General features: G+C 31.2%; 3 protein-coding genes across 3 annotated transcripts; 2 read left to right on the forward strand and 1 right to left on the reverse strand.

The window, feature by feature from the left end:
• Positions 1 to 698: 698 nt before the first annotated feature.
• On the forward strand, positions 699 to 3,685 carry Phum_PHUM474660 (uncharacterized protein; the record flags this gene model as incomplete). The annotated part of the gene is made up of 12 exons (XM_002430306.1): positions 699 to 749; positions 827 to 892; positions 982 to 1,178; positions 1,254 to 1,431; positions 1,541 to 1,763; positions 1,836 to 1,965; positions 2,056 to 2,388; positions 2,491 to 2,721; positions 2,793 to 3,006; positions 3,080 to 3,233; positions 3,323 to 3,487; positions 3,579 to 3,685. 12 exons carry the CDS (start codon positions 699 to 701, stop codon positions 3,683 to 3,685), a joined length of 2,049 nt encoding a protein of 682 aa, XP_002430351.1.
• A 507-nt stretch (positions 3,686 to 4,192) lies between these two features.
• Positions 4,193 to 6,372, reverse strand: Phum_PHUM474670 (uncharacterized protein; the record flags this gene model as incomplete). The annotated part of the gene is made up of 5 exons (XM_002430307.1): positions 4,193 to 4,218; positions 4,395 to 5,526; positions 5,601 to 5,787; positions 5,892 to 6,091; positions 6,175 to 6,372. 5 exons carry the CDS (start codon positions 6,370 to 6,372, stop codon positions 4,193 to 4,195), a joined length of 1,743 nt encoding a protein of 580 aa, XP_002430352.1.
• Positions 6,373 to 8,072: 1,700 nt separating this feature from the next.
• Positions 8,073 to 19,521, forward strand: Phum_PHUM474680 (uncharacterized protein; the record flags this gene model as incomplete). Its single annotated transcript, XM_002430308.1, has 16 exons — positions 8,073 to 8,188; positions 9,255 to 9,522; positions 9,565 to 9,672; positions 9,706 to 9,906; positions 9,937 to 12,565; positions 12,657 to 13,304; positions 13,368 to 13,599; positions 13,934 to 16,624; positions 16,726 to 16,903; positions 17,005 to 17,184; positions 17,278 to 17,441; positions 17,516 to 17,690; positions 17,791 to 17,985; positions 18,095 to 18,234; positions 18,310 to 18,475; positions 18,550 to 19,521. The coding sequence occupies 16 exons, from the start codon at positions 8,073 to 8,075 to the stop codon at positions 19,519 to 19,521; spliced, it is 9,063 nt and encodes a 3,020-aa protein (XP_002430353.1).
• Positions 19,522 to 24,132: the final 4,611 nt, after the last annotated feature.

A 24,132-nucleotide genomic window follows, 5' to 3' on the forward strand; every position in this document is an offset into this window, starting at 1 on the left:
CTCCGCGGAAACTGACTGCACCTCGGCCGCAGCCCGGTCGAAGTAAAACGCGAAAGCGCGCGCGCGCAAAACACCCGTTAAGAAACCCCCCAAAAAGGCTGCTTTAAATTGTTCAAAATTAGACAATGTACGCGTCGACGTTTATTAGTCGATGACTTTTTTCCCCTCCCCTCCTCCCCCACTTTTACCTTTTCTTATTTATAAAATCAAAAACTTTATAAAAAAATTTTTTTTTTTTTTAAAAATCTAATACTCATATATAAAATTATCGATATATAAATTAATAAATAAATTTTTTTAATAATCTTACCTGAATTTTTTCTCCTTTGATGTAATAGTCGAATCGGCCATTTTGATTTTATTTCAAATGCAAGAAATATAACGAAAACTTTTCAAAATTTTATTATCCTTAATAATGAATATTCACACAGAAATAATTACACAATTATTACTTTTTTTTATAAATTCACTTTTAAATATTATTTTTTTAACATATTTAGAATAATTAAACTGATATTACCGTGTTAAAAATAAAAAAATAAAACTTTTACCGCGAATCAGGTTTTACACTAAATTTTATTCGTTACAATATGGCTGCTTAAACGTGGTTCTAGAACACACAAATTTTAAAACTTATTATTATTTTTTTATTAATAATATTGTCACGTTGTTCTCACGATTTCGTGATATTTAGTAAAATGAGGAAGAATAAAATAAAACGTAAAGTTAAAAGAGAAAGAAGTAAAAATGTATGATTTTAATTATTTTTTTAATTAAGTAAACAACTTTGTATTGAGAGTATTATTGGAATTTATTTTTTTTATAGGAAAATTCTAGAAAATCTTACGAAGATATTGTTAGAGAAAATAAAGATTTTGAAAGTTACTATAAGGTGATGAAATGTTAAACATTACCCACTTACAAAAATGTTTTTATTTACTTATTATGGCATTGAAAGATTATTGCATTATTATGTTGCAGTTACAAAAAATATGTCCTGAAGAAGAATGGGATAATTTTATAAAAGCTCTCAAAGAGGATTTGCCAACTGCTTTTAGAATAACAGGTTCTAAAACAGAAGCAAAAACCCTTTTGCAAATCGTTCAAGGACAATATTTTAAAGATTTTCTCAATGCTAAACAAGATGAAAGCATTAAAGAACCTTTTGCTTTGCCATGGTATACTTAGGTTATTTATTAATATTGCTTGCATTTGTTTTCGAATGTTATAAAATGTCGTTTTACTAAATGTAGGTATCCTGATAATCTTGCATGGCAATTACAACTTTCTCGTAAAGATATCAGAAGATGTGAAGCATTTTTTAAACTTCATAATTTTTTAATATCTGAAACAGACAGTGGCAATATTAATAGACAAGAAGTTGTTAGTATGATTCCACCGATAGCTCTAGATGTTAAGTCTCATCATAAGGTAAATTTTTCAACAAAAAAAAAAACACTTTGTTTGCTGTTAAAGGGTTAATGATTTTTTTTTGTATTTTTATTTTTAAACAAGTTTATTTCTTAGAAGTATTATTTAGATTTTAGATATGTGTGCATCTCCTGGTTCGAAAACAGCTCAGTTAATTGAATATTTACATAAAAATGATGAAAGGCTTCCTAAGGGTTTTGTTATAGCCAATGATATTGATAATAATAGGTGTTACATGTTAGTTCATCAAGCCAAAAGACTTAGTAGTCCAAATATAATTATTACCAATCATGATGCTTCTATCATGCCTAATTTTATTATTAAAAATAATGGTAAATGAATGGTAAAATGACACTTTGCATCAGAATCAATTGTTAAATAAATTATTTCTTTGGTTGTTTTAGACGGGGGAGAAAACATTTTAAAATTTGACAGAATTTTATGTGATGTGCCTTGTACCGGAGATGGAACTTTAAGAAAAAATGCAGATATTTGGACAAAATGGAACACTGCTAATGGAAATAATTTACATGGGTTGGCTAATTTTTTATTTTTATTTTTTTAGGTTAATCATTTTACTCGAATGTTATTGTTTTTTTAGTAAGAAGTTGTTTTGTTTTTCAGAGTTCAATTTAGAATTATTAAAAGAGGTGTTGAAATGCTTACAATTGGTGGAAGATTAGTATATTCTACATGTTCATTAAATCCTGTTGAAAATGAAGCTGTTATTGCTAGGTTATTGACAGAAGCACAAGGATCACTTAAACTTGTTAATTTGGCACCCCTTCTTCCTGGTTTAAAGTATTTAAAAGGTTTAAAATCATGGTTGGTAACGTCTAAAGATGTTAAAGGGTATAAAACATTTGATGAAGTGCCTAAGCAATGGCACACAGTTGTGAGACCACAAATGTTTCCACCACCTCAAGACATTGTCGATCAATTAAATTTAGATCTTTGGTTAGTTGAAGTTTGTAAACGCATAAAAATACATTTAAAAAATGTTATTAAATTTCCTTAAAAGGAATTCACTTACCTCCATCATCATTTTTTCTTTTAAAGCGTGAGAATTCTTCCTCATCATCAAGATACGGGAGGTTTTTTCGTCGCAGCGTTGGAAAAAGTCAAAACATTACCTTGGGAAAGTTCTAAAATGAATGATGGTAACGAAGAAAAGAACAATTCAAATCAAAAAGTTAAAGAACCTAGTAGAAAAAAGAGAAAAATTTTCGGTTATCGTGAAGATCCTTTTATTTTCTTTGATGAGAACGAACCTGTTTGGCACGACATTAAGTAAATAAAAATTACAATAAAAATTCGATTATTTATTGATCGTGTTTGTTGATGATTCATTTGATTTTCAGAGAGTTTTACGACATAACGAACGAGCTCCCAGCTCAATGTTTGTTAACGAGATGTAAAGAAGGTAAAAAAAAAAACATATATTTAACGTCACCGGAAGTAAGAGATATAGTTATTAACAACGCAGAAAGATTTAAAATAATAAATACGGGAGTGAAAACATTTGCAAGATGCGACACAAAAGGAATGAAATGTTCTTTCAGATTAGCTCAAGAGGTAAAATTTTAACATTTTAATACCTTTTAAGTCAAATCCATCATTATTAATTTTTCTTCTTCTACTATTACAGGGACTTTGGAGCATATTTCAATTTATCGGTCCTAAAAGAAAAATTTCGTTGACGAAAAATGATTTACTTTTGTTGCTTGAAAATAACGATCCGAAAAATCCACCGGAAACGGCTAAATTAAATCCTACAACGCAAAAATCATTAAATCAAATAGGTATTAATATTATTATTATTATTTTAAAACTTGGAAAAGAATTATTTAAAGTTGAAAAAAAAACTTACCTTAAACATGGGTTGTTCCAGGTGCGGGTAGTTGCGTGTTTGTGTACGATGAAGAACCCGTAACGGATAAATCCTTGCACGTGGAATTAGCCGGATGGGTTGGCGCCGTGACGACAAGAGTTTATATTCCATTAAGCGATTGCATTCACTATCTCAGGTTATTGGGAGGAGACACGTCGAAATTTGGTATTGAATATTTTTCTTCAAAAAAACTGTAAAAATTCTTTAAAATCTATTCATTTATGTACATAAATTTTTTTTTTTTTTTTTTTTTTAGAAATAAATAAATTTAAAAAATCTGAAGAGGATACAGAGGGCGGTGTAATAATAATAGATGATGACAATATGGGTGTGACAACACAAAATGAAAATAAAGAAATTTAATGTTCATTGTTGTTACTCTTATTAAAAACAATTATTAATAAATTATTAATGATTTGAAAAAAATATTTTGATTATTTTTTTTTTATTCTAATAACCATGAACCTGGGATGACGAATGGTACAACCTGTTTGATAATAATCCTAATGCCAGTAATGTAATTTTAAAAAAAAAAAGGAAATATTTTCATGGCATTAACTAATTTTATTAGACCTTAAACATTCTAAAATACTTTTTAAAAATAAGTTTTAAATAAAAACAAAAACTAACACACTCAAAATTACACAGAAAATATACCATTTTTATTTTAACTTTGAGTTATTCGAAATTAATTCATACCCAATATACATTTTCACTGTAATTTTCACTAATAATAGTCGATGTTATTATTATTATTAATTAAAAATTGTCTAAAACACTTGATGAGCTACCAAAATATTTTTTGTTTCCATTCAAGCATTATTATTATTATTATTATTATTATTATTATTATTATTCAGTCTTATCAAATTACATTCTTCCAAATTTGAAAATAACTGTTAACCGTTTCAAATTTGAAATGATAAGTATCTTCTTCCTCTCAATTATTGGCTGCTCAAAAAACAATAAATTAAAATATATTCAAAGCAAATTAATAATTTTTATTTTTAACGTTGTATATTTGTTTGGATCACAGGCTGTGTCATAATCGGGTATGACATTAATGATTGACCCGGTGGCCCATTCATGGTTATATTGTTCGACGGATTGTTCGGAGGCTGAGCAACCGTAACTATCGGCGGCGGAACATGCACCGGAGCCATCGACACGGCTGAAATAGTTACAGGTACTGCAGTCGCTAAAGAAACAGGTACGAGTTGTTGAGCCGAATTAGGTCCGACGGATAATGTGCCGGACACGGGAACCAGTTGTTGAGGTCCAGCGGTTGTTCCCGTTGGAACCAACTGTTGACCTGTGTGAGACATGGATACGGCTGTTGGAACCAACTGCTGCTGACCAGTGGCGGTGCACGAAACCGGAACTGTCGCCGTGACGAGTTGTTGACCGGTGCCATTTTGTCCGGCGACCGTTACGGTACTCACTGCTGCCATTATTTGTTGACCGGTGGCATTACAAGATACAGGTACAGCCGCGGTAACTAATTGACCAGCACTTGTTTGCCCAGATACTGTAACTGTACTCAACGCCCCCGTTGATATAATTTGCTGACCAGGAGCACTTACTATTTGTTGCCCATTGGGATTGACTCCACCCGCTAACGATCCTGAAATATTTTCTCTGTGTAATATACTTAAATTGAATAAGCTTACCAAACAAAGGTAAAAATATTTACCGGGAGCAATCGAAACTGGAACCGTAGCTGTAACCAGTTGCTGTGTAGATGCATTTTGACTTGCCATGGTTACTAATTGTCCCGTACTTGTTTGTCCCGACAGCTGCACATTTACAGGAGTGCCCGCAACGATTTGACCAGGAGCAGGAGCTGCGGGTAATTGAGAAATAGGTTGAACGCTCACCGGTGTTCCTGTTACGGTTACACTCACTGGAGTCACAGCTCCCACGCTTCCATTTTTCCTACCGATTCGTAAATGAGCGTTTTGGTCTAATAAAAATTCATTGGCCGCAGTTAAATCCGACACTTGTTTTTTTAAATCAATTATTCTTTTTTTCAAAAAACTATTTTCATCCTGCAAAGACATGGCTCTTTCTTTTTGACTACAAAGTACTATTTGAGATTCTTGCGCCATTTGGCAGGCACCATTAAAATGATTTTGTGAGCACCGATCTGAATTGTAATAGTAATTGCTTCCGTGGACTTTACATTTTTCATGAGGGAAATAACGCTGAAAGATTTTTATAATTTTAGCTGCATGTTGAAATCGACAATGTCATGATAATGTGGAATAACATTAAATACCTGCATGGGTAAATATGTCATATCCCCACTACAAGGAAGACAAGAACTGACAGAAGTCTTTAATCTTTTATTCTCTGATCCAAATTCACAATTGCTAACATCTTGTAAATTTTCTAAAGCTTGAATTTCAACTCCAAAAATAAAATCTAATTCTTTTCTATATTTACTTAACGACAAATGCCTGTACCTAATTAAAAAAAATTATGCAAATCAAAAATAGATGGTGCAATTTATCATTGCAGTTATCGAAATAAATTTCAAAGGAATTTTCGAGTTTTATCAATTACATACCTGCATGCCTTTCCTCTTCTGCATTCTCCGCTTAAATAATCCTTACATACGGGAGCTTCACCAGGAAGTGAAGGTATGACAGATTTAGATATAGCATCTTCTAACACATATAAAGGCAATGAACCAGTTTCTACAAAACTATCTTCATCCTCTTTCGATGAATGAATATATTTACATTCTTCCCTAGTGCAAACTGTGTTCTAAATAGAAAAAAATTAATGCAACACAAAATTTAATTCCAATATTTAATATAACTTGATATGAAAATGTAAATTGAAAATACCTGAAAATCATGGCAAAACATTCTAACTAATTTTCCCCTTTCTTCTTTTGTACTATCAATATCTCCGACAAAATGTAATTGTGTTTTATTGGGATGTTTAAATCTACATTTTCTTCCTCTTGAGCAAACATTTCTCATGTAATCTCTGCATATGTCATCATCTTGATTGCTTCCATTTTCTGAATCAATGTCTGACATCTTCATTATATGAAATTTTTTTATTTTTTTTTTTAATACATTGCAGTTTACATTAACATTTAACACTGTAAATGAAAAAAAAAATAATAATATTACATATTGATGATTTTTTTTTAAAGTGCCTAAAGCAAAATTTATAAAATATTTAAGTCACATTTTAAAAATCTATCTTTTTTCTGTTGTTTTTTTTTTCTTTTTTAATTAAAATCCATAAGTTAATAAAGTAAAAAAAAATCACATTTTGAAATTAGGTTGAAAAGTAATAAAAAAGTCAATAAAATGTCTAATTCATTTAAATAATAATTTTTTTAAAATAAAAAAAAAATTCAATGTCACAGCTTAGAATAAACAGGTTTTTATATACATATTTCATAATTCAATTTAAATAATAAAAAAAAAAAAAAAAACTACCGATGAAATTTTAAATATATATTAATTTAAATAATAATAATAAAAAATTAAAATATGGTTAAAATTAAAAAATAACTTGTCACTCTTAGAATAAATAAATAAATAAATAAATAAATTTTTTTTGTAAAACTTTTGCTATTTTTTTTTTTCAGTTGTTGATATTGATGTTGTAATATCTTAATCATACTATACCTCTATTTTTAATAATTAAACATTAAATGATTATCCCGATAAGAAAAAATATATATAAAAAAATTTAAAACTTTCATTTTGATTTATATATATATATATATATATATATTTTTTTTTAAACAATTATAATTAAAAAAAAAAGCTTCTTTTGTTAATTGTAATTACTCATACGTAACTCGTCTACTAAGTTGTCTATGGTGTATAATTTTGATTAATTCGGTTGGCAGTATTGATGCCAAGTCTATCATATAGTAGTGGTAAAAAGGTTACAGATAAGTGGTTATTTACGTTGGTAGCAAAGAAATCGAATAATTATTTAAGGTTTTTATAACAATTTTTTTTTTTTTTTTTTTTGTAAATTATTAAGAATACCGTTTTTATTATTTAAGTTTAAACCTTTTTTTTTTTAATATTATTACATGGGAAATAAAAAACAAATATCGTTGTTAAACTGTCTTCAATTAAACGCTTTCAGGTATTATTAATTAAACCTGTTGTGAGATTAATTTGAATTTTTCCATTAAAAAAAAAAAAAGTTATCGCGATAAATTTATATATTTAACGCTTTCTAATTTTTTTTTTTTTTTTTTGCATCGAATTTTCTTTTTGATTATGGCTTTTAAAATGCTTTTAATTATTAAACAAAAATTTAATTGATAATATTATTTTGCGTTGATTAAAATTAATACATTTATTATTATATACTTTTAACTACTTCATTTTATTCGAGCTTATGGTAGACATATATTTAAGTATTAATAAAAAGAGTAACATTCCTTATTTGCTTAAGAATTTTTTTCTTTTTTTTTTTTGATGGATTACTAAGATATATTAATAATAATAATAATAATAATATGTATGACCTTGCCTTTAAAGGCATGATGGATATTTTAATAACGTAGAGTAGGTGGATTTGAGTGGTTAAACTCAATCAAAACCATATTTGAATAAATAAATAATAAGTTGTCTTAAGAAATATAGTTGATTTATAATATAATATAAAAAATATAAAATGAAATTTTTTTTTTTTTTTTTTTTTTTTTTTTTAATCAAAAAAAAATGTCAATTATTTGATAGTGAACAAATGGAGATGCTCGATGGCCAGTAAAACATTTACTAAAAAAAACAATTTTCATGTAAAAAGAGGTAATAAAGAAACACAGAGTAAATTAGTCGATAAATTACAACAAGAATTGGAAAAAGATTTATTAAGGTAATATATACTTGTATAAAGTTAAAAATTATATAGTTATAAGAAAAGGAAGAAGCACTTTGGTATTGAAATCTTTTTTTCCATCATTACTGTTATCATCATCATCATCATCATCATCATCATTATTATTTTAAAATGTGCTTTAGGGTGAAAGTTTTTTATTTACTTTTTTTCTTTTTCCCCCCTGTTTGTTCTTTACATACATTTTCATTTGATTTTTTTCCCGGTAAAATTCCACACGATTGTGATGTAGATGATTTTGATTTTAGTTTTTATTTTTTTTTGTTTTCAGACTTGTTTTATCAAATTTATTTATTTAATTTATCATATTATGGTAAGACTTTGATTTAATTTAATTTTTTTTTTTTTTTTTTGTCTACCTGAAGCTATTTCTCTCTCTCTCGAGTATTTTATTACTTTTGTAATTTTATTCGTTCACACATTCAATTATGCTTTTATAATAAATAACATTTTTCAAATATTTATCTCATTACCAACATGATTTTTTCATATTAACTTTTTAACAATTAAAACAATTTATTTTTAATAGCTTTTTGTTAATATTATTAACTGCAAACCTAATCAAAGCTTTTCGTTACGAATGAATGTGACAATCCTTTAGAAAATTCGATTACTTTTATAAAACCATTAATATTATTTATATTAATAAATTGTTTTGTGAAAAAAAATGATGATAATAATAATTAGAGTGCATTTTTTAATAAAATTTTAACAATTTATTTTACTATATTTTCAGATTATTTCAAAATTCTATTTATTGTGATATTAAGCTAACAGTTAACAGTACTTCCTTTGTATCAACACATTCCTGCATTCTCAAAACGAGAGCTTATAAATTTTACAAATTTATTTATGCCGAATTTGATGTTTTAATTGAAAATGGAATATCAATATTTAACTTATGCAATGCATCATTCACACATGTTGAATCATTTATTCGGTGAGTGATTGATTGATTGATTGACTGATTGATTATTACTCGATCGATTGTTAATGCAAAAAAAAAAAAAAAACCTCCTTAAATTTTCTTAATTGATTTTTTCAGAAATATATATTCAAACGTTCACACTTGTAAAGCAGAAGAAAATATCATAAATCATTTATACAAAACGAAAAATAATTATTCATCATTTGGAAAAATTGAAAATTTAATTTCGCCCGATTCTGAAACGTTTTTCACTCCGAAATCCTCACCATCGGAATTTCAAAAACCATTTTTTCCAGGAGGAGGACCTTGTCGCGAATTGAACATAAATGAAAATAATAATTTTGTGTCTTATTATAAAATTGTTTCCGTTGATGATGACATTCCAGTAAATTATAATAATAATAATAAAGAAGAAAATAAATTACAGGAAAATATCAATGATAATAATAATAGTAATAGTGAAAGGGGAAAAAATTTATTGGAACGAGAATTAGCCGAACAAGACGAATTATTATTATCATTTAAAACAATATTAGTGAAAAAAAATAAATCGGAATTAAATTTTCAGGGTCTTTTAAACTCTAGTCATTCAACCAAAAAAATCAAACCAAAGGTAGTTCGTATATATCGAAAAATTGAATCCAATAATAATAATAATAATATTATAAATCAAACGCGTGATAAAAAAATAAAATGTAAATCATCACCGTTATGGAAGACTGACTCCGACATTGATGAATTATCAAATCCCGTCGATAAGGAAGAGATTGTGATAAAAAATAATAATAATAATAATAAGAAAAATTTTTACGTGAAACCTAAAGACAAAGCGAATAATAATTCGACAAAAGGAAACGTTGAGAGAGAAAATTTAGATTTTCATTCGGATATGGATGTTAGCGTAACAGGTATCGATTCGGGTTTGGACACGAGTTCAATATGTCACCCGGAAATAAGTCCGAGAGAAAATACGACGTCGGAAACTTCGGGCGTCGATTTAACGACGTCAACTTTAAACGATGATGACATAATAATTCCTAATGATGATAATGATAATGATTTATGTAAAAAACAAGAATCGAATAGATCATCGCTAACGTCCGAAGATGATACTTGGGATGGAAACGACAAAGAAATGACTCTCTATAATAATAATGATGATGATGATGATTGCTCTCTCGAACCATTTCGTAAAAATATGTACGGCGGCGGGAGGGATTCAAAAATGGGGAAAAATAATTTGAACGTTGATGAAATGAATAGATTAGATGAAATGGAAAAAAATATAAGAAATTGTGAAATTTTTCTTTACATGGAAAGAAAAGAATCGTCGAGTTCATCACGTGAGTATCCCGTTCGCCCGGAACAAAACGATAAAGAGAGTAAGAAAACCATTTCCGAGTGTTTTAATAACGAGGATGTTGTGAAAGTGAAAAATGATTGTTTCGAAGAAAAGCCGATAATATTTTCCGCACCCGAATTGTTATTGCACACTAATAAAAATATAAAATTAAAAAATATTGATGACGTGACGAATCAAAAGGAAAATTTCACATTTGGTGACCGTGATGAAAAAAAACCAAGTACGGACGTTATAGAAAATTTAAATAATGATATTGTTAATCGAATAACTCAAAGTGAAATTGTTGCGAATGATGACGTCGAGGAAAAAGAATCGGAAAATGTGGGTTTCGATCCTGGTTTTGATGTGGCATTCGATCTATCCGGAAAAAATGTCGATAATAATTTAAAACGGGGGGAAATGGAAGAGAGTAAAACGCCTCCTTGCACTCCGAAAAAATTAAAAATCGAAAAGCTGGATGATTTTGAAACGAGTGAAAAAATGAAATTTCCCGATTTGGAAATGCACAATTGGGAAAATTCTTCTTCGGCGGGAGTGAGTAATTATTTTATCGATGCTTCGAGTTTACTCGACGAAGATGAAATAATATCACCTCCCATTTCTTTGATCAATTATAAATCCGTGCAAAATTCGGATGTGGATGAACCCGCGGTCACGAACGGCGGAGAAGAGTCTCAAACGTCAAAAACGGTTGTAACAAATTTTTACGAGCCCGTCGAAAATTTCGAAGAAAAAAATTGTTTTTCAATAATGAAAGAAAAAGAAAGGGAGCAGGGTAATTTAATTTTTCAAAATTCGATTCCACATTTTTCAAAGCACGAACTAGACAATAATAAAATAATAAACGACGAAAGACTGAAACCGAATGCGGATAAAAAAAAAAGCGATGAAGATGACGACAGCGAACAAGTCGTTCCATCATCATCGAATATATCGGCTAATTCTTACGAATTCGATACTACAGAGAATACGAATAAATTACAGATGGCGCCCGAATTGAATTTTTCCGTGGAAACGCATTTTTTCCAACCTCTTGCACGGGCAGAAGAATACAATGGTTCAAACAAAAGGAGAGAAAACGGACATGGAAACGATGATAAAAATTTTAAAATCTCATATGGCTTAAAAGGAAATGAAAAAACGGAGGACAAAACTAGCGAAGAACATTTCGTATCGAATTCCTCCAATTCGGTCATCAATGAAAATTATTACAATTCGTCAAATAATGATGAATTCGAATCACGTGATGAGAAAAACAATTTGGAAAAAAATATGAAATGTGAAATTTTAGATCTGAAAGATAACCTTTGTCGAAGTCAAGGAGAAGCTTGGATTGTTGAATTTGACGATAGTAAAAAGTCAAAGAGCAAAAATCAAAACGGTTCTGATTTTATGTTAAACGTAGGAGCTAATAATAAAGAAATGGAAAATGACGATAAATTATCCCCGGCGTTAATTAACGAGTCGGAAACGGAAAAAAACGAACCGTTGGCTAAATTTTTAACGGATTTAAAAGAGTCGAAAAATGATGCGCCCGTGGAAAAAATCGCGTCCGCGTCAAAATTAAAAGGAGGATTCCCCGTGGAAAAAAGTAGTTCTTTCGGTTACTTTTTAGACTTTAGCAATCAGAAAATGGTCGACGTTGAAAAAAATCGTCCCGAAAACAATCAAAATGAAAACGGGATTGAAAAAAAGAACAACATGTTTTCCATGTTCATCGACATAGATGGTAACACGCAAGCGTCTACGAGGAAAAAACCAAAGAACGTCATCGAAAAACAAAAAACGTTTGAAAAAGCGTTCGAAGAATCTGGTAATAATACTTCGTCGGTCGGGGACAGCCTCGAAAGTCAAGATGATATGAAAAAGTCTTTCTACATGTTTATCGAATCGGATTCACCTAATGTCAAACGTAAGGCACCTCCGAAGAAAATCATGAAACCTTCAACGGACAATGGATTGCACGATAGTTTGACGAGCCTGAAATTTCATTCCAAAAATGAAAAACACACAACGGCAAATATTCCATGTAACGAAAATAAAGAATTTGATTTTAATCATAGAGGTAATAATAAATAATATTTTTTTAGAATGAATTAACACGGATTACGGTACACAATCTAGCGAATAATAATTTTTTTTTTTTAAATTTTCAGGAGCCGAAGAAAATGTAAGTAGATCCAAAGCGGCACAATTCGAAACGAAAATGGTAATAAACAGCAGGCCACAAGAGAGTTGGTTAAATTCCAAAGATATTCAAGTTAATTATAAAATTAAAAACGAAAATGAAATCAAAGAGATACCCATAAAAAAAGAATCAACATTCACGATGGAAGAGTACAAAAGCAAGTACAAAGAAAAACCGCCACCTGTTACGTCATCGAACGAACAATCAACGGGTTCGAAAACATGTGAAAAAAATTACGAGTCCTTTGTGAAACTCTCCGACATGGATTGCACGAGTTACAGCAGCAGGACAAAGCAATCGTCGAGTGATAGAATGTCGCAGAGCATAAAAGAAAATGGTAGTAAAAAAGAATACGTTGGTAAAACGACTCACCTCAGCAGATCCATCGGGAACGAAGGGAGGAAGTCGGATTCGTCGTCTAACGTCTACGTCAATCGATCCCTTACTCGGTTATTTCCCAACGTGAGCGTTCATTCCCTCGCAAGTCTGTGCAGGCGAAACGATGAGGAAGAAGAAAAATTGAAGAAAGAACAAAGTTACACTCGATCTCTTGAATATTCTGAAACGACAAATAGTCTTCAAAGTAGCATCGAACCATCGGCTTTAGGTATCCTACGTTATTTTTTTTTTTATCCCTGCGTGGATTTTAACAATACTAATTTTCGTATTTAAATTTCAGACATAAGCACTTCGGAAACTGACGTGTCTAGTTACGGAGGAGCCAGGACGAGGTTAGGAAGGGATTTATTGAGGATGTTTATTGAAGAAATCGGAACGGATGTCACTATAGATGTCGCGGGACGGAGAATAAAAGCTCACAAATGTATTTTAAGTTCGAGGTGTCAATATTTTGCAGCGTTGTTAAGTGGCGGGAAAGTGGAAAGCGCGGGAAATTTCATTCCTCTGCAAGGGTGAGTGGACTTTTAAATAATAATAATAATAATAAAATTAAAAAAGGAAGAGGGAGGGATTAAAATTCATCATTATCATTAGGTGCCGCCACTATTCGGTACGCGTTCCAAAGACTCTTTTTTTTTTTTTTCAAAATCGAAATATTTTTAAAAACAAAAAAAAAAAATTTCACGCTTCATGCAAAAATTCAATATGGTCGAACAATAATAATATTTTTAATTTTTTTTTTTTAAAAAAATGTTTACAAAATTTTGATATAACCGTTATGTGTTGGCCGCATCACAATTTTATTTTATTCATTTTTTTATCCGTGTGCATTACTTCGAGAATCAGAGAAACCGAAACGAAAAGGCGAATGGAAACGAATCGTTCAAAATTAGTACCGTTTAATTTCGATCCGGAGTGTTTCGAAACAAATGTCAAGAGCGATTTATTATCGGACATGAAAACAAAATTTATACCTTCGAGAGAGTCGTGCGGTTGGTCGCAGATGATGAAACAGAAAAAGAAATTGATTCACCGACCCCCGGTCGGATATCAGAAAGTGTACGCGCAACTTTTGGACCGGAGAAAAAAGAGAAAATTACTACTCCGTAGAATGAAAATAATACAATTAAGAAATTATTTACACGGCGGATACGCGAGAACGAATTCGGATGATTCCGACGAGAGAAAAGTTAAATTAAAAGATAAATATTTTATAAATACAAAGTTCAAAGTAGGGAAAAACGATAAAAATATTAAAAAATATAAAAAACGTAAAGATTCATTAGGTTCGCCTAAGCAAAAAATAATTAGAATGTCTCACGAATCAAAATTTCACAGGCAAATAATTACGTCCGTTAATAATGTCGACAATGAAAAATTATCATTGAGTGAAGACGAGGAGGAGGAGGGAGAGGAGAAGAAAAACATCGGGCCGAATTATGAATCGTGGCTTTTGATGAGGAGTCCCACCAGTGGAGAGAGAGAAGTTTTCCACGCGTTCTGGAAAGGAGAGGGTAATTTAAAATCTATAAGAAAAGCTCAAACGAAAATGATGTTGTCGTTCATGGATCCGACGGTGGATCCGTGTCAAGATTTTTATCAGTTCGCTTGCGGTAATTGGGGTCATAAAAATCCCATACCGAAAGATAAAGCCGGATACGACACTTTCGAAATGCTAAGAGAAAGTCTAGATATAGTCCTTCAAGATTTACTAATGGAAGAAGATAGCGAGTCGATGAACGAAGCCACTCGGAAAACTAAAAATTTATATCGGAGTTGCATGAATAATAAAATATTGGAGGAGAGGAGGGAAAAACCTCTTTTGGTTCTTTTGGAAAGTCTGGGAGGTTGGCCCATGATCGATTCGAATTGGAAATCGGAAAATTTCGATTGGATTGTTTTGATGGCGAAATTGAGACTCTTTAACAACGACATATTGATATCCGAATGGGTCGGACCGGATATAAAAAATTCGGATGAATACGTTATTCAGTTCGATCAAACGAGTTTGGGTTTACCCACGAGAGAATATTTTTTAGAACCGTGCAATTACGTTTATTTGGAAGCGTATAAAAATTATTTAATTAAAGTATCCACTTTGTTGGGTTCGAGTATCGAAAATGCTAAATCCGAAGCGGAAGATTTAATGATTTTCGAAACGGCGCTTGCGGAAATAACGTCGAGTCCGGACGAGAGGAGAAACGTTTCGGAGCTTTACGAACGCATGACCGTTTCGGAATTATGCGATACCGTTCCCGAAATTAATTGGGTCAAATACTTGACCATAGTTCTCAACCGCGACGTTGATCCTCAAGAACCGGTAGTGATGTTTGCTTTAAGGTACGTTCAAGATCTTGTGAAATTACTGGATCAAACCGAACCCAGAGTTATTTCGAATTACCTCCTTTGGAGATTCATCAGGCACAGAGTGAATAATTTGGACGATCGTTTTCAAGAAGCCAAACAGAATTTTTATTACATTCTTTTCGGAAGGGAAGAAGCGCCGCCGCGATGGAAAAATTGCGTGGCTCAAGTCAATACAAACATGGGCATGGGTTTAGGTGCAATGTTTGTTGCTCAGTATTTTGACGAAAAAAGCAAAAACGACACATTAGAAATGACTCATGACATAATGAAATCTTTCAGGGAAATATTAAATCACACGTCTTGGATAGACGAGGAAACAAAACGACTCGCTATACAAAAGGTTGATGCCATGATGCTTCGAATAGGGTATCCCGATTTTATTTTAAATAGGGATTCGTTGAATGAAAGATACGCGGAAGTGCAAATAGACCCGGAACTGTATTTCGAAAATACTTTGAACATTTTGAAACATTTAACGAGAGCCGAACAAGACCGTTTAGGAACTCGTGTAAATAAATCCATGTGGAACACTCCACCTGCCGTCGTGAATGCTTACTACAGCAGAAATAAAAATCAAATAATGTTTCCGGCCGGAATACTTCAACCTCCCTTTTACCACAGATATTTTCCCAGATCATTAAATTACGGCGGAATCGGAGTTGTCATTGGTCACGAGATAACGCACGGTTTCGACGATAAAGGCAGACTTTTCGATCAAGATGGAAATCTTCACAAATGGTGGAAAGAGCCCGCGATCGAAGCTTTTCACGAAAGAGCTCAGTGTCTCATAGATCAGTACGGCAAATACACGGTAACCGAAGTCGGAATGCAAATTGATGGCGTCAACACTCAGGGGGAAAACATTGCAGATAACGGTGGGATAAAACAAGCGTTTAAAGCCTACGAAAGGTGGTTGGCCGACCACGGGGATCAAGACGAAGTTTTGCAAGGGATAAACGCCACAAACCTGCAACTTTTCTTTCTTAACTTTGCTCAAATATGGTGCGGAACCATGAGACCGGAAGCTACGAGAAATAAATTAAAAACGGCCGTTCATTCGCCCGGAAAATTTCGTGTCATCGGTACCTTATCGAATTCCGAAGACTTTGCAAGAGTATTTCAGTGTGAACCCGGTAGTCCTATGAACCCGATAAAAAAGTGCAGTGTTTGGTAGGATTTAAGGTACTCAAAGTTATCCAAAAACTAAAAGGCAGCCCGGGGGGAAAAATTTTTGTTATAAAATTACTTATTTGTCATTTTGATTTGTATAGGTTCTCATATAAGGCTGTTCATTTTGCACTCCGGTACATCTATAGCGGTGAAAGTCAAATACCAGAGTCATTAAACGTAGTGGAATTAGCGACTTTAGCCGACATGTTGTGCTTGGATGGTCTTCAAGAAATTATCAGTTATAATCTCAAAGTAAAATATTGTCATTCTTTTCACGTTGTAAGTATAAATTAATTGAAAATTATATGTTCAGTAAGTCTTTTGTTCAGCAAACAAAATCAACGGGAAACCAAAAAAATGTCATATGTTACTCATTTCAGCCCTGTTCAATATGTAGCGTTGGAGTAATTGATTGTCTACCGATAGCGGCCGATTACGGTTTAGATGAGTTATATAGGAAATGTTTAAGGTGGATTACAAAATATTATGTTAAGTTATGGCCTACAAAAAGTTTTGGTAGCCTACCAAAAGATTTGCTCGATAAGTGCTATCAGCATCACGTTGTGCACTTGGCAAGTATCGCGTTTGAAATTTAAATTTTTTTTTAAATACTCATTTTACTTACATTAAATACGTTTGAATTGTCGTCGCAGACCGTGGACAACGTTTTAGATACCATTGTCGGAATCGACAAAGTCCGCGGATCTTTGCCCAACATACGTTGGGCGGAATCCGTGTCACGTTTGGTTAAAAAACTTCACGATGCCGCAATCAGATACATGGCTGACCATTTTTCAACTCTTTTAAATAGCGAAAAGTAAGTTTTGCTGCAAAAGAAAGAAAATCAATACAATATGTTTCGAATATCTCACCTCGACATGTTCGTTTTAGATTTATGGCTCTCGGAAAAGGAAACGGTTGGGATGTTGGCTGCTTCGAGGAAAGCTTAGTAGAAACTGTTAAATATTTACCTCCGGAACAAGCTTGCTGGAGTCACGCTCAACTTCACGGGATTATGTCTGAACTCGAGAGACCTGAACGAGCGCACGAATTGAACTGGAATGAGGTTTGCCTTCACATAAAAAAAAAAAAAAAAAAAAATTAATAATGATGATAATACTATTAATAATATTACGTAATATTAATTTTTTTCAAAACTTTAACAGGCATTTTTGAAATTATTGCAAGTCCTCGCCGAACTTGTCGAAGCCAGTCTAATTAAACAAGCTCCGAGAGCGGTTAAATTAAAAGCCTGGAGACAATTGGAACCCAAATTAAAAAATAAAATACAAGAAGCGGCGTGTTTGATATTACCAGAAGAAGACTCGAATTTAACTCTTCGTAAATCCAATTACTTAAAGGTTCGCCTTTTTTTTTTTTAAATTAAAAAAAAGAAATTTTAATTGTTTAAATATTGGGAAAAAATTGTCAAAAGTTCTCATAAATTTTCTTTTTTTTTTTTTTTTTTAGAAAAACATACATTCGACAAATTTAAGGCATAGCACGGGATCAAAACTTTTAGATTCTAAACAAATAAAATTGGCCATTTCACATCAGGCTAATAAAAATCCTGCGGTTCATCGACCCCTGAGCCTTCAAATAGATCAAAGGTAAATCAAATCATTTTGATTTGGTGCCATCGAGAAGAAAAACCTGCGTTAATACTAATTGTATTTATTTAAAAGGACGAAAAAAGACTCGCGTTTTATTCCTCTCAGACCGTCGGCGTCGACGTCGAGCGTACGAAAATCGGAACCCGTCGAAGGGATAAGAAAAAGTCAAAGCAAGAGTCAGATTTTGGCGAGTACAATGACCGAACCTAGAAAAACCGTGAATCCGCGATATTCTGATGTGAGTATATAGTCTTTCGTTAAAGTGACGTAACCAACGTATTGACACTAAACGATGAATTTGTTTGTTTGTAGGTAAAATCAAGGTATCTCGAACAAAAAAGTCCGCAAAAAAACATACCTGAAAAATCCGATGCAAATTTATCGCTCAGGCAGAGAAACTTTAAAAATTTTTCATCCGATTCACCGAGAAATTACTCGCCGGCTCTCAGACCTGCAAATAATAAAACTGGAATTAATCAATCGAAAAAATTAAATTCTTCATCTTCTTCTTCTTCCGTTCGAGGTACTCGTAATTCTTATTTGCCAAAATCCGATTTGTTGAGCGACGGTAAACGAGATAAAAGTTACGCGTCCACTCGATCGGAAACGCCGTCCGTTAAAACGTTGGATCGTTTGACGGGAACGGAAAACATGTCGACGGATTCCCTGTGCACGGATTCTCTCCAAAGCGACATAATAGATGCGAACGTTAAATTAAGATCCGACGAAACACATCCTAAAATCAATAAGGGAAAAGAAAACAACGTTTCGGGAGAGAGAAAATCAAACAATTCGACGTGTCACTTCAAATCTAAATCCACGTCTAATTCGCCAATCACGAAAAGGCTCAACACGGAAAACAGAGCAACCGCAGGACGATCCAATTCAAAATCCGTTCAAAATTTTATAATTTCCACGAGTAAATCGTCCTTCGAACCGGGGAAAATTTGTTCCGGTAATAATAAAAAAATGGCGAACGGAGGGAAAATTCCCGTGAGTTCAAACAAGTTGAAAACCGGAGGAGATTTACTAAAATCAAACGTTTCGCAATCGAATAAAGGAACGAGTAAAACGTCGAGTAAAACGAATCAAAATTACGTCAACGGTAATTCGATACACGGTAGGGAAGACATGGTCGTGGTTGTCGTCGATTCGGAAAACAACGAGAAAAGGGAAAATTTCGAAACGCCGTCCGCTCTCTCGAGATCGGGAACTTTTCTCAAGGGTGAACCGACGATATTGAAAAAATTACCGGTAGAAACGTCATCGAACGGAGAAGCATAATACCGGATGTATGGATGGATGGTAAGTAGTTTTTCCGACTACCGGTCATGAATTTTCCAAACCCGTTTGTGTTGAGATTTTCCATTTACAATTTTTTATTATCCGCACTTATCTTCCGCAATTAATTAATTAAAGAGTAATTCAAATAATAATAATAATAATAGTAATCAAAAAGAAAAGAAAAAAATTTTCCAAGGAGAAGAAAACAAATTGATAGAAGAAACAATTTGTAAAAAAAAAAAAAAAAAAAAAAAAAATTCTCCATATAAAAAAAAAAAAACAAGAAACCTGTTAAAGTGATTCATTCCTCTAAAATAAATAATAAATATTATATTAATATAAAAAATGATTAAAATATATATAAGTATAAGTATAAATTCGCATGCACGTGGAAAAACAAAAAAAAAAAAAAAAAAAATTATTCAACAGTAAAATTTATTTTGGCATTATTACTATACTTTGTTCTCGGTTGTTTTTGTACACACAAATAAATCATTCTCAATTTTTTTTTTTTTGGTCTTCCCCCCCCTGCCTCCCTCCCCCCTCTTGCAATAATTTTTACCGATTACATTTAACGTATATTTATAAAAGTGTGCGTGTGCGCGTGAAAAACCTCGCTGAGAGAATAAATAAATAAATTATTGTTTAAGCATTAATTAAGCATTTAATTCGCGAAACAGCATTTTCCTATCGATGACGTAATGATGATAACATTCGATATATCGATTTATAAAAAAAAAATTACGGTGGCATCGTTTGTTTAAATCGAAATCAATCGATTCATCGATCGATCGATTTGATCATTCATCACCATCAACCTCGTCGTCGTCGTCGTTTTTTTTTTTTTTTTTTTTTTTCTTCTTGTTTTAACAAAACGGGGGAAGTGGGAGAGAGGGGAGAGGGGTAACAAAAAAGAAGAGGATGAAATCGAAAGGGGGTGGTGGGGGAGGGGGGGAAACGGGAGAAAATTTCACGCTAGTCTTATTACGTTGGTTAAACGACGGTTTAGGTGATGATCGTTTGTGTCCATTCCGAATTTAAATCATTATTTTATTTTTTATGTACTTTTATTTACATTTAAACGACGACATCGAAACTTTTTTTTTGTTTTTTTTTTTTCCTACTTAAAAAATCATTATTATTATCACCGCGCGCGTGAAAATATTACTTTATTATTATTATTATTATTATTATTATTATTATTATTATTATTATTATTATTATTATTATTATTAATTATATTTTTAAATTTTCCCGGTTTTTTTTTTTTTTTGTTTTGAGCAAATAATTTTTTTTTTTTTTTTTTTACTGTAAAAAAATTAATACATGAATGTAGTGCAAAATAATAATAATAATAATGAAATGCAGCAAAAACTAGTCACGTTATTATAGATATTATTAGGTTTATAAAATATAAATATATATATATATGTCGAATCGAAAATTTAAATTAAATATTTATTATTATCATTATTATTATTATTAATTATTAATGTAAAATTTGAATCAAATAAATAAATAATTTTATAATTTAAATAAATGTATGTATAATTTATGAACGCGTTAATTTTTATTATTATTATTATTATTAATTTTTTTAATGGAATTTTATTATCATCATCGCGATTAAACGGTTTTTTTTTTTTGGCTACTTATTATTATTATTATTATTATTTATTTATTGTATTTATTTTATCATTAAATAAGTTTATTATTATTTAAAAATAAATAAATTATTAACTTGTTAAATAAAAAAATAAAAATAAAAAAAACTTACCTTGTATTTTGATGACGTTTCGTTTGTCAGAAGGGGGCTCCAGAGAGGCGGCGTGGGAGGAGGAAAGTTTTATTAATTATCTGAAAAAAATAAATTAATTAATAAATTTTATGTAAAATTAAATAACAAATAATAGTAAATTTATTTGATTCAAATGTAATAATAATAATAATAATAATAATAATAATCTATTGAATTAATAATATAAATAGCTTTTTAATATTTTTAAATTATTTATAATTTAAATTTAATTATTTAATAATAAATTAATAATAATAAATTTATTTATTTTAAAGAGATTTGATAAAAAAAAAAAAAACGAAGTGATAACAAATTATTATGATTATTATTATTATTATCTCGAATGAATGAATGAACGAAAGAACGTACGAACGAAGAGAAGCAAACGTTACGAATGGAAGAAAAAAAAAATTCACTTAAAATAGTCGTCCCCATTCTCTCCTCCTCCTTCCCCTCCCTTTCTCTCCTCCTCCTTCCCCTCCCTTTCTCTCCTCCTCCTTCCCCACCTTTTCTTCCTTCCTCCCACCCCACCCTTTTTTCCTTCCTTCCTCCCCCTCCCTTTTTTTCTTCCTTCCTCCCCCACCCTTCCCCTCAATTTATTATTGTTAGAGGTGGGGGAAGGTGGGGAAACGGACGGTTAAACGATTTTACGCGTTCATTTTTTTTTTCTTTTAAATTTCATATTGAGTTCGTATGTTATCAATCAAAAACAATCATCATCATCATCATTATGTTAATCATGTTTGATAAGGCCAAAACCGTGTTCGTTACTATTATTATTATTATTATTATTATTATCACCGATCCTTATTATAATTTACCGGCCGACGGGTCGTTTTTTTATTTGTGCATTTTGTTGTTCTCTCTCTTTTTTTTTTTTTTTTATTTCTCTCCTCATAAAAACAATTAAACAAAAAAAAAATGTAATTATTTATACATTAAACAAAATAGTTTAATTAAAAAATAAATAAATAGAAGGGGGGAGAGAAACAACACGCTTATAAAATTTAGTCATCATTATCATACCTTATTAAATAATAATAATAATAATAATTTACCATCCGTCGCCACGTCGTTATCAATAAATTATCACTATTATAATAATAATAATAATAACGTAATCATATATATATATATATAATTCAATAATATGATGATAATAATGATAATGATATTATGAACTTTTATTATCACGATTTGTAAATATATAATATATATATGGGACAAAAAAAATTTGATATATATATATTGTTATATTCGGTTCGTTCTTTATTTTTGTAAGTAATGAACAAGCACTTAAAACTATCACAAAACTAATATTAATAAACAAGAACTTATTACAGCTAGACTAAAAATCAAAATGAACCGACGCCAAGCGGTGTAGCTTGCCTATATTACTTTGGTCTTTCGTCAGTCAACTGTTTCGAACGAGCAACAATGGGAACTAGCAAACACTTGCAAATAAAATAAAAGAAGGAGTCTTTAGAAGCTTCGCTTCTAAAGAAGAACAATTTGAGTTCGTCGCCAGTCTTTTGTTTATAAAAAGTTGAAAATGTGAATATTGAGTACGGGATCATAACACCTCCCCCCTTAAGACGGAAAACAATTATTTGAAAAAAGAATTTGTTTTCTCCTCTTGTTCGGATTTGACAGTTTCCTATGTCGGGTTCTGAATGGTTCCGTCCAGGTTGAGACTCCTTGAGTAGTAGTAGGTGCTATGTCTTCTGTATGGTAGACTGTTGTATCTCTTCACATTGACTTCTTATCAGGAACATAATTTTAAGCTTTATAGCTGCAAGTAGTAGAACTTTTCCTAGGCAATACTCGTTAGTGAACAATGTTACATAAAGAGTAAAGATAAAAGAATAAAATCAAGAGACATGAAATTCGAAACAAAATTGACATAAGTTCTGGAAAAATATAAAAATTTTATATAGGGTACATAGAAAAGAATAAATGGATTAATAATAAAATAAATGATGATTAGCTGTATGAGGAAAAATAGAAGGATTAAATTATTATTATTTTGGATTTCTCTCTTTAGATCACTACTCAGAACACGGTTTTGTGATAAGTAACTTCCTTGTTACGGATTTTTAATAAAACGTTTTTGCCAGATATTTTCTTGACCTCGTATGGATCTTTAAATTCAGGACTAAGTTTTTCATTGAGATTTCCTCTTGCTAATTCTTGACTGGTTTGAATCTTCTCTTTTTCATTAGACGATAGGTGAACTTTACTTAGTAAAAATAGCTTTACCTCAGGAATATTCTCTTCGTGAAAATCGGTTGACATAAGAATGGATGCTTTCTTCCTAGATTTCTTGGTACTGGAATTCCATTTCCGCTTTTTAGTATGCTTCCCAAAATTATGCTTGTGAATTTTTTTAGTAGCTCCTATATTTTTATTTGAAATTTTTGTTTCCTTTTGAATTTCAGCTTTAGGATGATTTTTAGGTTTTGAATTCTGTATGGATGATCTTTCTTCTTTTACTTTTAGACCTTTTTTCTTATTTTTATTTTTAGGAAGTAATGGTGCTTCTTTAGCCTTTCTCTTAGATAAATTTGTTGAGGGTGCTTCTTTAGCCTTTTTCTTAGATAAATTTGTAGAGGGTGCTTCTTTAGCCTTTCTCTTAGATAAATTTGTAGAGGGTGCTTCTTTAGCCTTTCTCTTAGATAAATTTGTAGAGGGTGCTTCTTTAGCCTTTCTCTTAGATAAATTTGTAGAGGGTGCTTCTTTAGCCTTTCTCTTAGATAAATTTGTAGAGGGTGCTTCTTTAGCCTTTTTCTTAGATAAATTTGTAGAGGGTGCTT

This window comes from Pediculus humanus, genomic scaffold (genome assembly GCF_000006295.1).
Source record: "Pediculus humanus corporis 1103172108253 genomic scaffold, whole genome shotgun sequence".
Classification (NCBI taxonomy): Eukaryota; Metazoa; Arthropoda; class Insecta; order Psocodea; family Pediculidae; genus Pediculus; species Pediculus humanus.